The sequence below is a fragment of the Chaetomium strumarium genome (assembly GCF_033439665.1).
Source record: "Chaetomium strumarium strain CBS 333.67 chromosome Unknown B0T15scaffold_7, whole genome shotgun sequence".
In the NCBI taxonomy this organism is placed as follows: domain Eukaryota; kingdom Fungi; phylum Ascomycota; class Sordariomycetes; order Sordariales; family Chaetomiaceae; genus Chaetomium; species Chaetomium strumarium.
This window is the reverse complement of record NW_026944435.1, coordinates 2,103,821-2,117,147: the sequence shown is the minus strand read 5'-3', so window position 1 is coordinate 2,117,147 and position 13,327 is coordinate 2,103,821. Positions and strand designations below refer to the sequence as shown.

At 56.5% G+C, this 13,327-nt stretch overlaps 6 protein-coding genes and 1 non-coding gene across 7 annotated transcripts; 2 read left to right on the top strand and 5 right to left on the bottom strand.

Moving 5' to 3' along the window:
* Positions 1 to 429: 429 nt before the first annotated feature.
* Positions 430 to 1,265, bottom strand: B0T15DRAFT_487644 (ADP-ribosylation factor family-domain-containing protein; the record flags this gene model as incomplete). The annotated part of the gene is made up of 6 exons (XM_062866452.1): positions 430 to 561; positions 624 to 704; positions 761 to 906; positions 964 to 980; positions 1,037 to 1,147; positions 1,207 to 1,265. 6 exons carry the CDS (start codon positions 1,263 to 1,265, stop codon positions 430 to 432), a joined length of 546 nt encoding a protein of 181 aa, XP_062718343.1.
* A 1,833-nt stretch (positions 1,266 to 3,098) lies between these two features.
* On the top strand, positions 3,099 to 5,173 carry B0T15DRAFT_577636 (uncharacterized protein; the record flags this gene model as incomplete). The annotated part of the gene is made up of 2 exons (XM_062871063.1): positions 3,099 to 3,897; positions 4,141 to 5,173. 2 exons carry the CDS (start codon positions 3,099 to 3,101, stop codon positions 4,896 to 4,898), a joined length of 1,557 nt encoding a protein of 518 aa, XP_062718342.1. The 3' UTR covers positions 4,899 to 5,173.
* A 358-nt stretch (positions 5,174 to 5,531) lies between these two features.
* B0T15DRAFT_562447 (carbohydrate-binding module family 1 protein) lies at positions 5,532 to 8,898 on the bottom strand (the record flags this gene model as incomplete). The annotated part of the gene is made up of 8 exons (XM_062870577.1): positions 8,490 to 8,898; positions 8,226 to 8,410; positions 6,725 to 8,158; positions 6,569 to 6,662; positions 6,465 to 6,513; positions 6,315 to 6,406; positions 5,979 to 6,211; positions 5,532 to 5,891 (listed from the first exon to the last, which is right to left on the bottom strand). The coding sequence occupies exons 1-8, from the start codon at positions 8,536 to 8,538 to the stop codon at positions 5,532 to 5,534; spliced, it is 2,496 nt and encodes an 831-aa protein (XP_062718341.1). The 5' UTR covers positions 8,539 to 8,898.
* Positions 8,724 to 9,687, bottom strand: B0T15DRAFT_309712 (uncharacterized protein). The gene has a single exon (XM_062863911.1). The coding sequence runs from the start codon at positions 9,605 to 9,607 to the stop codon at positions 8,906 to 8,908; it is 702 nt and encodes a 233-aa protein (XP_062718340.1). The 5' UTR covers positions 9,608 to 9,687; the 3' UTR covers positions 8,724 to 8,905.
* Positions 9,688 to 9,901: 214 nt separating this feature from the next.
* On the bottom strand, positions 9,902 to 9,973 carry B0T15DRAFT_t197. The gene has a single exon. It is a non-coding gene; the product is annotated as a tRNA-Arg (tRNA).
* Positions 9,974 to 10,151: 178 nt separating this feature from the next.
* Positions 10,152 to 11,287, top strand: B0T15DRAFT_543243 (uncharacterized protein). The gene is made up of 5 exons (XM_062869978.1): positions 10,152 to 10,298; positions 10,391 to 10,477; positions 10,561 to 10,768; positions 10,852 to 10,949; positions 11,016 to 11,287. The coding sequence occupies exons 1-5, from the start codon at positions 10,254 to 10,256 to the stop codon at positions 11,127 to 11,129; spliced, it is 552 nt and encodes a 183-aa protein (XP_062718339.1). The 5' UTR covers positions 10,152 to 10,253; the 3' UTR covers positions 11,130 to 11,287.
* On the bottom strand, positions 11,288 to 13,187 carry B0T15DRAFT_543236 (Aspartate/glutamate/uridylate kinase). Its single transcript, XM_062869977.1, has 5 exons — positions 13,019 to 13,187; positions 12,778 to 12,965; positions 12,616 to 12,726; positions 12,292 to 12,562; positions 11,288 to 12,238 (listed from the first exon to the last, which is right to left on the bottom strand). The coding sequence occupies exons 1-5, from the start codon at positions 13,056 to 13,058 to the stop codon at positions 11,358 to 11,360; spliced, it is 1,491 nt and encodes a 496-aa protein (XP_062718338.1). The 5' UTR covers positions 13,059 to 13,187; the 3' UTR covers positions 11,288 to 11,357.
* Positions 13,188 to 13,327: the final 140 nt, after the last annotated feature.

Genomic DNA, 13,327 nt, shown 5'->3' with positions numbered 1-13,327 from the left:
CGCTGTGTCAGCCTACGCCATCCGCTGATAGGCCAGAGCAAGCCCCCGTCCCGAGTCTCTCGACAGCCCAAGCCCTGTGCAGCTCTCCCGGCGCTATGACCAGGTGACCTCAACACCGGCATTGTGTGCAAGTTGATGCAACCTTCGAAGTGCCAAATAAATACATTTGTTTCAGGATATTCCTCATCCATCATCTGTGCTTCCTTGGGAGAAGGCTACTTCCGTGCGTAAACAAGCCGCCATCTTTCTCTCCCTTTCCACTCATCCTCACAGCCATTGTTTTGTCCTCACCGGAGCTTTGCCTGAAGACCCACGTTGGGCTGTCGTTTCTGGGTTGCCACAGTAACTGGGAGCCGGTTTGTGGCAATGTTGGAGCTGACCAACCCGGCACAAAAGAGGGACTGGCTGGTGCCATTCAACGGGTCGAGGTCAGTACAGGAAGAGGCGGGCCTTCGCATCCTCGACAACCCAAGCCAGGCCTTCCTTGAGATTCCCCCCGGTCATTGCGCTACATTGGAGAATGTTCCATCGATGTGTGCGAATCTCGCCGAGCCGTAGAGCCTGGGAGTCTGAGCATTAGACTTCATCAGATCTGGAACGGGCTAATAATGGCGGATACAAACCTCTGACAGCTCGTCGCCAGTCATGCAGCCTCTGACATCTGTCTTGTTCGCAAACACCAGCAGGCTTGCGCCTGACAGTCGCTTCACGCTTTGTCAACCGCCGGCGCCCGTGGTCACGTAGAAACGATCGTGCTCACCTCCTCCTGAAGAAGGCCGTGCAGCTCGTCGCGGCAGTCATCGATACGCAACCTGTCTGTGGCATCGACAACCCAGATCAAGGCGTCTGTCTTTTCAAAGTAGTTACGCCAGTATGAGCGCAGCGTCTTTTGGCCGCCAACATCCCCTATCCATGTACACAGTGAGACGAGCCTGAGATGGACTTCAGAACCATGGAGCTTACAAATGTTGAGTTTGTAGCTGAACACGGTACGAGTCAATGGACGCAACATAGTTTGAGAAGCTGGTCAACATACCCTTCATAGTCGATGGTCTTGATGATGAAACCTAATGTGGGGCTGACTGTGTTGATATCTTCCCCCATTATCTTCTTGACAATAGTGGTTTTGCCCGCATTGTCGAGACCCCTGTATTTTGGTCAGCACCCTCGGATCCCAGCCAGAGCGGCACTTCTTGAGAGCCTCACAGCATCAAGATCCGAAGCTCTTTGTCCTTGAGCCTCGCCTTGCGCAGGATGGACAGCATCTTTGTTGCGGGGCTTCGGTACGATGTTAGAGTTGGGTGACGGCGTGACGCGATTCGGCCTGAAAGACTAATCCCATGAGACTGGACGGGGAGTGGGGGACCCACCTTTCAGGTAACGTCCCTGTTTCCACACAACCGCTGTTCTGGTTGTATTGTACACAGCAGTAACAGCACCACTAGAACCTCATCGTGGACAGAAACTACTAGTATTGCACTAACGACGAAACGCCCAAACCACCTTAAGAAGTACCTACCTTATTTAGGTACGTATTCACACATGGTGGCCGCAGGACTCAGACTTCCAATTGCAATGCCAGAGCAAACGTCACGTTGAGATCACTACCAAGGCCCTACGGCTGATACTGAGTGTATTTCTAGCACGCAATATGCAGCAATATGAGGACGATATTCAAACAACTTGAACGCCAGGTATGGCCATAGGAATGCCGTCTTAAACATTCTGAGTACCAGTGGTAGACGTCAGCATTTGTCGTGGCGGTTGTTATGATGATTCATGAACTTGTGTCGGTAATAGAATCCCACGAGTTCAGCTCATGAACTTGCATGAATTAGGTAGATAAAGTCCCAGTCCTCGGCAGAATACCGACCAAAACGTCATCGATGCATAGGTACATCAGATACAGCGGCTTTGGCCATCGCTTTCCCCGTCCCCCATCTTCAAGTCCTCCAAGCAACACACACTTACCAATAAGAGCTTCAATATGAGATGCCCGAGCACCCGAACTAAGACGAGATAGAATACGTGGGCGGCCAGAGCAGTAGAAAACTCAGTGACTTGCGCTGTGTCTAAACTGGCAGTGTTCCAACATTGCCTTGCTTTCACCGCGTGTGACACGCCAGTCCCAATGTTATGCGGATTCTCCAGAGATACCCTGGACATTCCATTTCTGGGACGATGAAAACTTCGTTTCTCGTGCCTGAGAGAGTCGAGTGTCTGATGACCCGTTTTTGAATCTTCTGACAGTACGATGTGTAGTTTAAGTATGATAATAGTAGAAACGTACCTAGGTAAGCTTTGGTTACTAACCTATCGAGGTCCCAGTTTGTCGAGCATCAGATAACCGGGCAAACCGTGACGAAGGTACGGTAGTCATTCACTCTTCGGCCCCCGGCTTCTCACGGTTGAATGATCATGGTGTACGTTTACACAGTCTCCCTGCCTAAGGCACACGTCATCCTCTTACCTGTAAATGAGATGATCGGACCCAGCTGCTGGATTGGTTGGACCTGAGTGAAAACGAGTTGGGACGACACTGATAGCCTCAGGCAAGGTGGCAAGTTGTGACAGTGCCATATGAACTGTACGCGTCACCATTCAGTACCATAAGGGCTTTTCCCGAGCAATGTAGTGGCGAAAATTGCAGCTGGCTGATTCCGTTCTTCTCCTCAGACATATCTATACCCCGAACAGCTCTGCTAACAAGCCAACCCAAAGTTCCCTCTTCACACAACTTGGTCACTTCGTCAGACGCTCTTTCCTTCCCAACCGACTTCACAGTTTTTATATCATCCCACATCGACTTAATACAAACCAACCCTCAAACCGAGTCACGTCTCTCATCTTCCGGCCCGCCAAGCTTGCAATCAAGCGCGTCGAGCTGCCTCCCGTCCTTTAAGTTGATTGTCGAGAAATTCCCCTCTCAAGTATTTGAGCCAAATCGCCCGCCCTTCACAGTCGGGTACCTAGTTCCGAGTTCTTACGCCAGCTCGGTGCAGCATCTTGTGCTCTTTCTCAGCACACTTCGCCGTGCTTTCGAAGGATCATTCTCGCTAGGGACTTCTTTCATTGAACCAATATACATCGCCACTACCATGGCCGTCCGCACCACCACCCCTGGGCGTATCGCAGTAAGCGACTTCGACTCACCCCAGGTAGCCGACAACTTCTTGGCTGCCATCGGCTTTCAAAGCCGACCCCAGGGAGAGGACGAAACCGAGAACGAATGGAGGACAGCAACTCCATCGCGCAAGCGACGTTCTCGGGGTCCCAGGCCAGTGGAGACCGCCCAGCGGCCGCAGCCTGTCCTGTATAACTACTGGGACGCGCTGCGGATTGAAAGGGGGATCTTGGATCCCTCCACCCACCCGCTTTACCACCAGGGCCATCGGCCCCGCGTCCCGGTGTCGAATACCGGTAACAAAGACGACGGCGGCTGGGAAGGATGGTCACCAGTAGCGGGTGGCAGCGGTCCGGCATCCTGGGGTACAGCCCCTGCTTTGGATAACCCCAAGGTGGGTGCTGGCCACGAAGAAGATGCGGGCCGCAGTGGGCGGAGCGGTAATGGCGACGTAAGGAACGCCATCGGACTGAAGCACAGCCTCGCCAAGTACGACAACACTTGGGAAAAATACAACTGGGGCGACCTTGACGGAAGGGACCACAACGAAGTGTTCGGAGACCCTTCCTACCTCGACAAGTTCATCCTGGCGTGGATGGATGCCATCCCGGAAGGTATCGTCGCCTCGCTCCGTGGGACTAAGGGTCGCGTGGAGCATTGGCGATGTGACATAAACACGAACACTGGCTTCTTCATGGCGCCGGTTGAGTACCCAGAAACGTTGGTCGATCACTCCAAGATCGACAAACAGCTGGAGTCGCGGCGCTTGAACGGTACCTCGCTCGCTGAGATAAAAAAGCGGTTGCGATGGCGACGTTCGCGTCATACCGGCCGCTGGAGTACCAGCACGAACTCAATCTCGCCGGGAGAAACAGCGGGGGATACACGGGCGGCGATGGACCGACATCGGGTCTAGAAGATCCAGGAGCGTCACATTGCGGCGCCCGAATATCATTCCTACGTGCCACGGATCGCTTGCTTCCTGCGCCCGGCTGTACCGGCCGACATGCTGACAGTGTCTCACATCTACAACTGGGAGGTGAAGCACGGCCTACAGACACTCGACTCCCAGCCTCTGTCAAGCGCGAACTTTGAGAGAGTTCTCGCCGCCACCAAGGACCGCGGGATGCCGTTCCTCGTCGCCGTGCGCGGTTCAGCCAGGGAGGAGAGGTTTCCCAAGACCACCAATGTCTCGTTATCACCCTTCGGCCAGGTTCCCTTTTACGAACAGGACAAGTGCAACGAAGTTCTGGGCTTTGCCTTCCTGTCGCCTTGGCAATTCGGCCTCGCAGGCAGCGGCAGCGGCAGCAGCCGAGCCTCCGCCAGGATTCACGTCTTTGTCCACCCGGACTACCGGCGCAAAAAGATCGGCTACTCGCTCCTCGACATGCTGCTGACCAGCACCTCCAACCGCTTCGTGTCCGAGACGGCGTACGACTTTGTCGACAACGCCGCCAGCCCCATCTACAAGAAGCCGACCGACCCGACTCGCGAGCGGCAGTACTACCGCCTGTACCTCAGCTACTTTGTCAAGCACAAGCATCCCCGGATGAACGGTGATGCGAAGCTGGAAGAGGAGCAGAAAGAATCTGAGGAGGAGCTCGCATGGGTGAAGAAGCTGCTTGAGGAGCAGTTCAACTTCGAGGAGGTGGCGCGTTTAGAGGCGGCCCATCGCTCCGCCAAGTGCCGCGAGGGCCCGGTTTACTGGCTTGATGAGGTCGTATTTGAACACACTTGCTGGTACGGACTGAATGATATCAAGGAGGATTATTAGGTCATGGCTGGCTAGGTAGTTTCGGTTATTTGTCGACTTGCTTGCCTTTCTGCTCTGGATGATTTAGGTTGTTTTGAGGCTGTGTTTGATATGTACGTTCTTTGGTGGCAGCAATCGGGGATACTAGGGGATCGGGGGCGTTGATTGAGATCCTCTTGTAATGTTTCTTGTATGTATGTATGTATGTATGATGTTCGTTCTTGTAATAACTACCTAATGATGGAAGCAACGTCTGGGCTTCGTCTTGATGTGTTCGGGTCGTATTGTGACATGTGCCATCGCAACGGTTGATTTGCTACAGGCACGGGGTGTCGGGATTCTCGGATAATAAACAGGGCAAAGCAGAGGCAGCGGTTAAGATGTTCCAGTAGGCAAGGAGTAGCTACCTTAGCTACCTTACATTAGCTATCAACTTGAAATCTACGGAGTACGCACACCTCCACAGGGATCGCAGTTCGGTATATTGATGTCATGCACCTCCGCAGAGAACTGAAATTCAAAGTTATGTACCTCGAGAAAACCAAACTATGGACAACGAAAGTGAACTAATAAATCTCCCCCGAATAATTTCCCCTTCTTGTCTTGCCAATCATAGACCTCTTCTTCCACTTGCTTTAATTACATACTATGCTCTCACAAGCATTGCGAGTAGTAATCATTCTGGTACGTGCACTTGGTCCCCGCGGCACACGTGAAACTGCCCGTCCACTGGCGACCGCCGCACTGGCCGTACTTGGCCACGGGCTTCGGCGCCGCCAGCGCCAGGATCTTCTGGGAGGCGTGCTCCGACACGGCCACGATGTAGGCCGACGGGTTGGTGGTCGGCACGCCGGGGAAGATGGACGCGTCCACGACGAACAGGTTGTCGGTGCCCCACACGCGCGTGTTGAGGTCGACGACCGCCGAGCCGGAGCCCGAGCGGCCGTCGTCGGCGCCGATCTTTGCCGTTCCGACCCAGTGGTTGGAGCGCCGGTTGGAAGGGGAGACGACCATCTAAAGAAGGAAAAGAAAACGGGGTTAGTGGGGCGGTATACACACTACAGTAGTTGGGATGGGAGGATTTCGAGAAAAGAATCTTACGTTATTGACATAGTCACGCGCAGAGGTGTTGGGATCGGGGAAGTTCCAGGTCAGGTTGGCGACGTTCTTGAGGGCGTTCTGCAGGTTGACGATGCCCTGGATGACGGCCTCCTTGTCGTTGGGGTCCTTGAGGTAGGGCACGTCGGAGACGATGGTCGTCAGCGACGGCGTGATGGTCATGCGGCCGCGCGAGGTGGCGCCGCGGCCGAGGTACTGGGACATGGTCATCGCGTCTGCGGCAGGGGGGTAAGAGAGATTAGCTTAGGAATGAAATGGGAGAGGAGATTGGGAAGGAATAATGAAAAAAGAAATAAAAAACAAAAAAGGGAGTCGTACGGCCGTTGGGCGTGTCAAAGCTGCCCTCCACGCGGGCGGTCCATTGCAGCTGGCGGACGATGCCATCCGCGCCCTTGATCTCTTCCCAGAACCTGTGCTTTGTTAGCTGAGCGCTGTGAAGGGGTCGACCATGCGGGACGATCAACTCACATTGGCCCAATGTTGGGAGCGGCCTGAGCGAGGATGCCGGTGCGCGAGTCTGGTGGAACGTTAGCCTCTTCAGCTCGCAACTGGGTAGACGGACGCTAGCGTACTGAGGTAGCTCGTCTTATCCGACGCAATCGGGTCCGTCCAGGCGGCGTAGAAGTCGTAGAATACAACGTTGGGGTGGGAGATGACGGTATCAGTCTGTTACAACGTCAGCATCTAAGCACCATGTCATTCTTAAGACGTCGGAAAAAAGAACGTACGTTGAGGTGGTCATCCAGATTGTACCCGACCGGCAAAGGAATCCACGACGTGTTGCTGATCATGGTCGGCCCGTCAATCGTGGAGGCCTTGACGATCTGCAGCTGATCCGCGGGACCAATGCCGCTCCTGAGCAAGATCTTGGCGCTGCCGAAGGTGCCCGCCGAGAGGATGACGCGGCCGGAGATGTTGGTGACGTTCACGGTACCCACGCGGCCGCCGCTCCGGAAAGCTTCGACCTCGACGCCGGTGATGTGGCCACCGTCGCGGACGACGCGGCGGACGGTCGTGTTGAGCCAGAGGTCGAAGTTGCTGCGCTTCTTGGCGGTGTTGAGGTAGGTCGCGAGAGGGCCGCCACGCTGGCCGCCCGAGAACATGAAGGGCGAGTTGGAGAAGGTGCGGTTCTTGCTGTTCGGCGCGTCGTTGGCCGTCACCTTGGTCCAGCCGCCCTTGCTCAGACCGCCGGCGAGCACGTCGAAGCCCTGCTGGTAGTAGCGCTTGCCGTCGGTCGAGGGCGCGTAGGTGCCCGGGATGCGCGAGAACACCCGGGAGATGGCCGCCTGGATGTCCTTGGACTTCCAGCCGGTCGGGAACAGGTAGTCGAAGTCGAGCGCGTAGGGCTTGAACCACAGCCCGGCGTTCACCGCAGTGCCGCCTCCAAGGACGCAGCCGGCCATCTGGTCCGTGTCCTCGCAGGCAATGCCCTTCGAGTCGACCCAGATCTGGTTGCACAGGCCTGGGACGTCGAAGCGCGTGAGCTGGGTGCCCGCGAGCCAGTCCGGCTTGAGAACGCCGCCGTGCTCGCCTGTCGAGGCGAACCCCTTCTCGATGAGCAGCACCTTCTTCCCGGCCTCGCTCAGCTTGTCGGCAATGGGGATGCCGCCGGCACCGCCGCCGACGACGATGTAGTCGTACGCGGTGCCCGTCGGCACAGGCACGCCCACGACGTCCGTCGGCGTCGCACCGCTGCAGTCGCCCGTGACGGTCTTGGTCGCCTTGGCAGCCCAGGCCGTGTAGGACGGGTTGGCCGCCTTGGAGTCCAGCACGGCGCCCCAGATGCCCATGCCGTTGTCGTGCTGCTCGAGCGTGATCTCGTCCGGGCACGTCGGGTTGCCGGGCGACGGGAACGCCTGCACCCAGCCGAGCACCATGAAGCCAGAGCTGGTCGCGGCGCCGCCGGAGCTGCCCCCCTGGTTCCACTGCAGGCAGTTCTCGCACCGGAAGACCAAGGTGAAGTGCGTCGAGTTGATGGTCGACGCGATCTGTGTGATCTTGGCGTCTCCCGAGTAGACATCCGGCATGGCGTATCCGGTCGCGTAGCGGAGCGACGTGTAGACCGTGTCCTCGTTCGGCCAGGCCGTGATGAGGAGCGAGTTGGTCATGGGTCCTCCCAGGGAGATGCCGCACCAGCCCTTCTCGTCCTTGGCCGCACATTGCTGGTAGCGGTCAGCATCTGCTTCGAGGGAAGAAAGATGGTGCTGCCGCCCGCAGGACATAACATACCAAGTACCCGATGAACTCGGTGGCGTCGGTCGTCAAAGCATCAGAAGGCAGAGCCATACCAAAGGTGTAGCCTCCCTGGGTCTGGGGTGCCCCGTTGGCAAGACCCCATGAGTTGAAGACGATGCCGGTGCCCGGGTCAGTGAATGTCACTGGCTCATTGTTCTGCGCAAGGGCAGACGGCGCGACTACAGATGTCGGATGTCGATGTCAGTCAGTCATGAATCCTAGTAGATGCACTCGTAACGGTCACAGACTCCCACTCACATGACGCGGCCGCTGCCAGGGCACCGAGAAACCGAGATGAGGTCTTCATCTTGGGATGCTGATACAGGTTCGCCTCGACTCTGCCGGCAGACGAATGTACAGGAAGACGCCCGCTCCCGAGGGCGTGGCTTCCCTTTTATTCAAGCCCGCGGTCCCCACACGCCAGGCGCCTTCCCCAGATACGACACGGACTCCGGAGGCTAGGGACATGCCTTACATCGGCCGAGCTTCCAACTTTGGTGGAGGACCCAACGAAGGATGGGGGCAAGGTGAACTGTCCGGTAGGTGGACGCGGCAACCCTGTCCGCTATCGCGGACTCGATGCAACGTCCAATGCTCCATTGGAGGAATAGGCTGGGCATTCGTATGGGTAAGGCCGGGCCAAGCGCATGTGGATGGGTAAGCTGACTATACTCTTAATACACGGTCGGTACTGTGACTACAGGGACAACACGCCGAGAGTTGCGCAATCCCGGCGTGGGCGAGCGTGCAAGCGCCATCGCCGACACATGCCAAGTTCCCCGGGTGTTGCTGTGAGACCAAACCTGGTTCGCGTGGAGGCGGCCGTGAGGCGTGGAGGTGCGTGTACTGTGCTGTGTAATAAGTGGTGGTTTTGTCCTGTTGCCTCGTCCGTCTCGGATAGAGCTCCCGCTGATTGCAGGGGCAAGGGGCAATGGCAGGGCCGTCCCGTTGCGTGCCCAGGCTAGGTATCGGTCCTGCGGTGAATTTGGGAGAGTGCCCAGCCTAGGTTCCTGGGGTTTGGTCACTTTGCTGTCCCGCCGTGCCGAGACCTTTCCAGAAATGAGTGTTGCGGCACATGGCCTCCGAGATCCTGAACCTCCTATCGGCGTCCGGATCCCCGGCCGGAGTAGGCGACCAACAGGAAGCTGGGGTTTTGTCATGCTGTTCGGCTTGGCGGGACACCTAACGTTGCAAAGAGAGCTACGGTAGGAATAAGAGCCAGCCCCGCGCTCGCTGACGAGATCAGGGAATCGGCTCGATGTTCTGGAGATGCGAGTGGGCACCGGGTATTTGGGAAGGTTGCATACAGCGAGCGCCAAACGGGAAGGTATCGTCGCGACCCGAAAACCCGGTTTGTTCGAGTGCTCCTGGACCATGGCCTGCCTGAATTCGGGAGCCGAATCCGCAAGCCCAGAAATATCACATCGTGTAGGTTTGAGAGCACTGTCTTGCGCGTCGCAGGAACGAGTGTGTAGGCGCTGTATGCTGGACCATCTGTATACCTACGGCAAGCGAACGTGTCCCCGGGAAGATGACCTACCGGTCACGCACCCACGAGACAGCGCGACCTTTGTAGCGGGAGAGAAATGAGTCCATTGACTTCATCAGTCCTCTGTTGATTCGAGCAAAAAAGGTTCTGGGTCAGAAACAGAGGGAAAAAAGATAACTCACGACCCACGTGCGGCTCGAACGCACAATCTCCAGAGCCGAAATCTGGCGCCTTACCATTTGGCCAGCGGGCCTATGTGATATGTGTTACATTCAGTCGGCTGGAAACCAACCTTATAGGGTCCTAGCTTGGAGAAGTGGGTCACTTGAGTGGAAAGATCCTCGGAGCAAATGCCACTCGGGTTGTCGAGTTGAGGCGGGTAAAAGTGGACCGAAGCGAGCATGCAATGTGGGGCTGCGATTAGAGATTCACTTTTTTCGAGACCCTGCGATAAGCATCGACGAGCTCATCGATGAGGTTCCCCAGTCAACACAACAGCTTTCTCAACAGACAACGCCTAACCGGTAGCCAAAATGCGCGCCTTAACAGACGAAGAAATGAAGACGGTGTTGGACAAGGTACAGCGCTCCAACGTCTCCCGCGCTCCCTTCATTCGCGTCCCAACAACCCAACCCCTCCGTGAGAACGCACGCAGCTCACAACCTCGCAGCTAGCCAACTACATGTCCGACCTCAAAAGCCTGATCGCCCCGCTAGAAGACGGCGACCGCTATGTGTTCCGCCTGAACCACTCTCGCGTACGCCAGCCTCCGCTTCTCCTCTCCATCCTCCATCCAGCCCATCTAACATAGCCCCTTGCGCCCCCCCCCCCATACAACAGGTCTACTACGTCAAGCTCTCGATCGCCAACCTTGCCACGAGCATAAGCCGCGATGCCCTGCTCAGCCTCGGCACTTGTCTCGGCAAGATGACCAAGACGGGCAAGTTCCGCCTGCACATCACGGCCCTGCCCATCATCGCGTCCGGCGCAAGGCACAAGATCTGGGTCAAGGACAACGGGGCGCAGCCGTTTCTGTATGGGTCGAATGGTGCGTTTCGAACAATCAAACAACATACCAGCTGGGAAGTCACAGAAGAGAGCGCAGGATACTAATCGAAGCTGGGAGAACAGTGGTCAAAGCGCACGTCGGGCGCTGGTCCGAGGACTGCCCTGAGCATTCGGGCTGTGTGGTGTATAGTATGGCGGATATCCCGCTTGGGTTTGGAGTGGTGAGTGATGAGATTTCTCCGAGGCTTGGCCCCCTTTCCCAACTCGTCTGGCTAATGTTCCGTTAGACTGCGAGGAGTACGGCGGAGGCGAGGCGGCTAGATCCCACGGGTATTGTGTGCTTCCGGCAAGCAGACTGCGGAGAATACCTCCGTGACGAAGATACGCTCTTCGCCGGTTGATTGGGAGCCTGCGGAAAAGATATGGTCAGAAAAAAGAAATAGGCAGGCGTCAGGCGTTATAGAGGGTCTTGGATCAATCATAAGAGACGGCGGACTTTGATTTAGTGACCGAGGTTCAAGCCAGCTTTACATTCAGAGATACCAATAACCTGGGAAATGCTCTATTTTCTCTATCATCACCATCCACCTTGCTCCAATCCTGTCTCTCTTAAAAAAAAACCCCATTCCTCACAACACCGTACCCTCCACTTCATACCCCCCAATCCCTCTACCATCCACAACCTCCCTGACCGGCGTCGCCGGCCTGCTCTCCCTTACCCCCGGGACGCCGGCAAAGAAACTGATGCTCTCCCGCGGCGCAACATACTCGCTGTCCGCGTACCCGAGGATCCCCTCAATCTCGGTGCTCTGGTGCCCCTTGATCCGCGCAATCTCGACGCTCGAGTAATTGGTCAGCGCCCTGCCAACCTCGTGCGCCGTGCCCTCCCACAACTTCCCACCGCCACCACCGTCGCTAGGATCTCCCCCAACTTCCGCGGCCGTCCGCCTTCTCGTTTTCCTATCAACCACGCACAGCCGCACCGCCTCTTGTTGCGCAAACATCCCCTCCACGTCGACCACCCCCACGGGGAGCAGGCCGGCTTTGCCCAGGAGCGCCTTGTATGCGCCCTGGTCGATGTACAGCGTCCCGTGCGGGCGCAGGCCGTGGAGGATCCAGAAGTAGCGGTCGCGCACCGGGTGCGGGGAGGGCAGGAAGCGGGTGTGGAGCGGGATCTTGGTGTTCGGGGGCGCTGGAGTGCTGGAGCGGGAGTCGGGTGCCAAGGTCGTTGATGACACCGATCTGAGGAGACCGGCAGTGTTTTGTTGTTGTTGTTGCTGCTGTTGCTGTTGCTGAGCATCGGTGGTGGTGGATTCGGTAGCCTGGTTGGCCTTGGTGGCGAGAGACGGCGGGGAGCGGCTGGCTTGGATGTGTCTGACGATCTTCACAATGTTGCCTGGGTTGGAAGACCGCGTGATGACGGTTGTCACGCCGGCGGAGGTGGCCAGGCGGGCGGCGACGATCTTGGTGGACATGCCGCCGGTTCCGAGGGACGAACCAGCGGTTGATACTGCAAATTGTTACACAGCGGTCTCTCGGCAGGAGAGAAAAGGGGGTGCGTACCATCTGCTACCAAAGACCCAATATCTTCAACTACCTCAATAGGGTGGGCGTCAGGATGGGTCCGCGGGTTCTTGTCGTACAGGCAGTCCACGTCGGTCATGAGAAATAAGAGGTCGGCGTGGACCATGGCGGCGGTGATGGCAGAGAGTGTGTCGTTATCGCCAAACTTGATTTCCGACACTGCCAGCGTGTCGTTCTCGTTGACGATTGGAATGACGCCCATGTCCAGGAGCTCATTGATCGTCCGTTGAGCATTGAGATACCTTGATCTCTGTCGGATGGTATAAGTGATTGGGCACGGACAGGGCTTCGGAAGTTGCTTACATCGGCAATGTCGTTTCGTGTGAGAAGAATCTGGGCGATGGGCTGCCTTAGATGGTTGAACAGACTGTCCCAGAGACTCATCAACCGGCACTGGCCGATGGCGGCAAGTGCCTATCAGGATTGTGAGCGTCCGCATCCAACCGTGTCGATCATGCCTCCTACCTGCAGCTTCGACAGATGCTTTGGCCGCCTCTCCACATCCATCCGCCGCAGCCCGACGCCAATGGCGCCAGACGACACAATTATCACCTTGTGCCCATCTTTCCTCAGCTTCACAGCCGTTTCTACTATCAATGACAGAGTTGAGAGGAGGGGTTCATGAGTCTTTTCGTCCACAATCGAGCTCGTTCCTGGTAAATGTGTCAGTAACACAAGCCCCTGTGTTTGATGATGTATTACTCACCTAATTTTATCACAACACCAAGTGGACGCGGGCCCCTCATGGCTGCAAGATATACAATTAAGAAGTCAGTAGGAGATGATTGAAGGTACGACACCGCTTTGAGAACTATCAATTCGTATCTGAGGGATGTCTCTCTTACACAGATTCCAACTTGATTCCATTATATAGCGTTCGTCTCTCGGGCACCATCCAGGGGTGCTGTAATTTTGGACCTGGACGATGCAAGCTGCAGGGCTCACATCTGATCAGTGGGGACCGCTGTCTATCAGCGAATGCCAAAACTGGAGTCATTCGCCAGTTCGTGAGCTG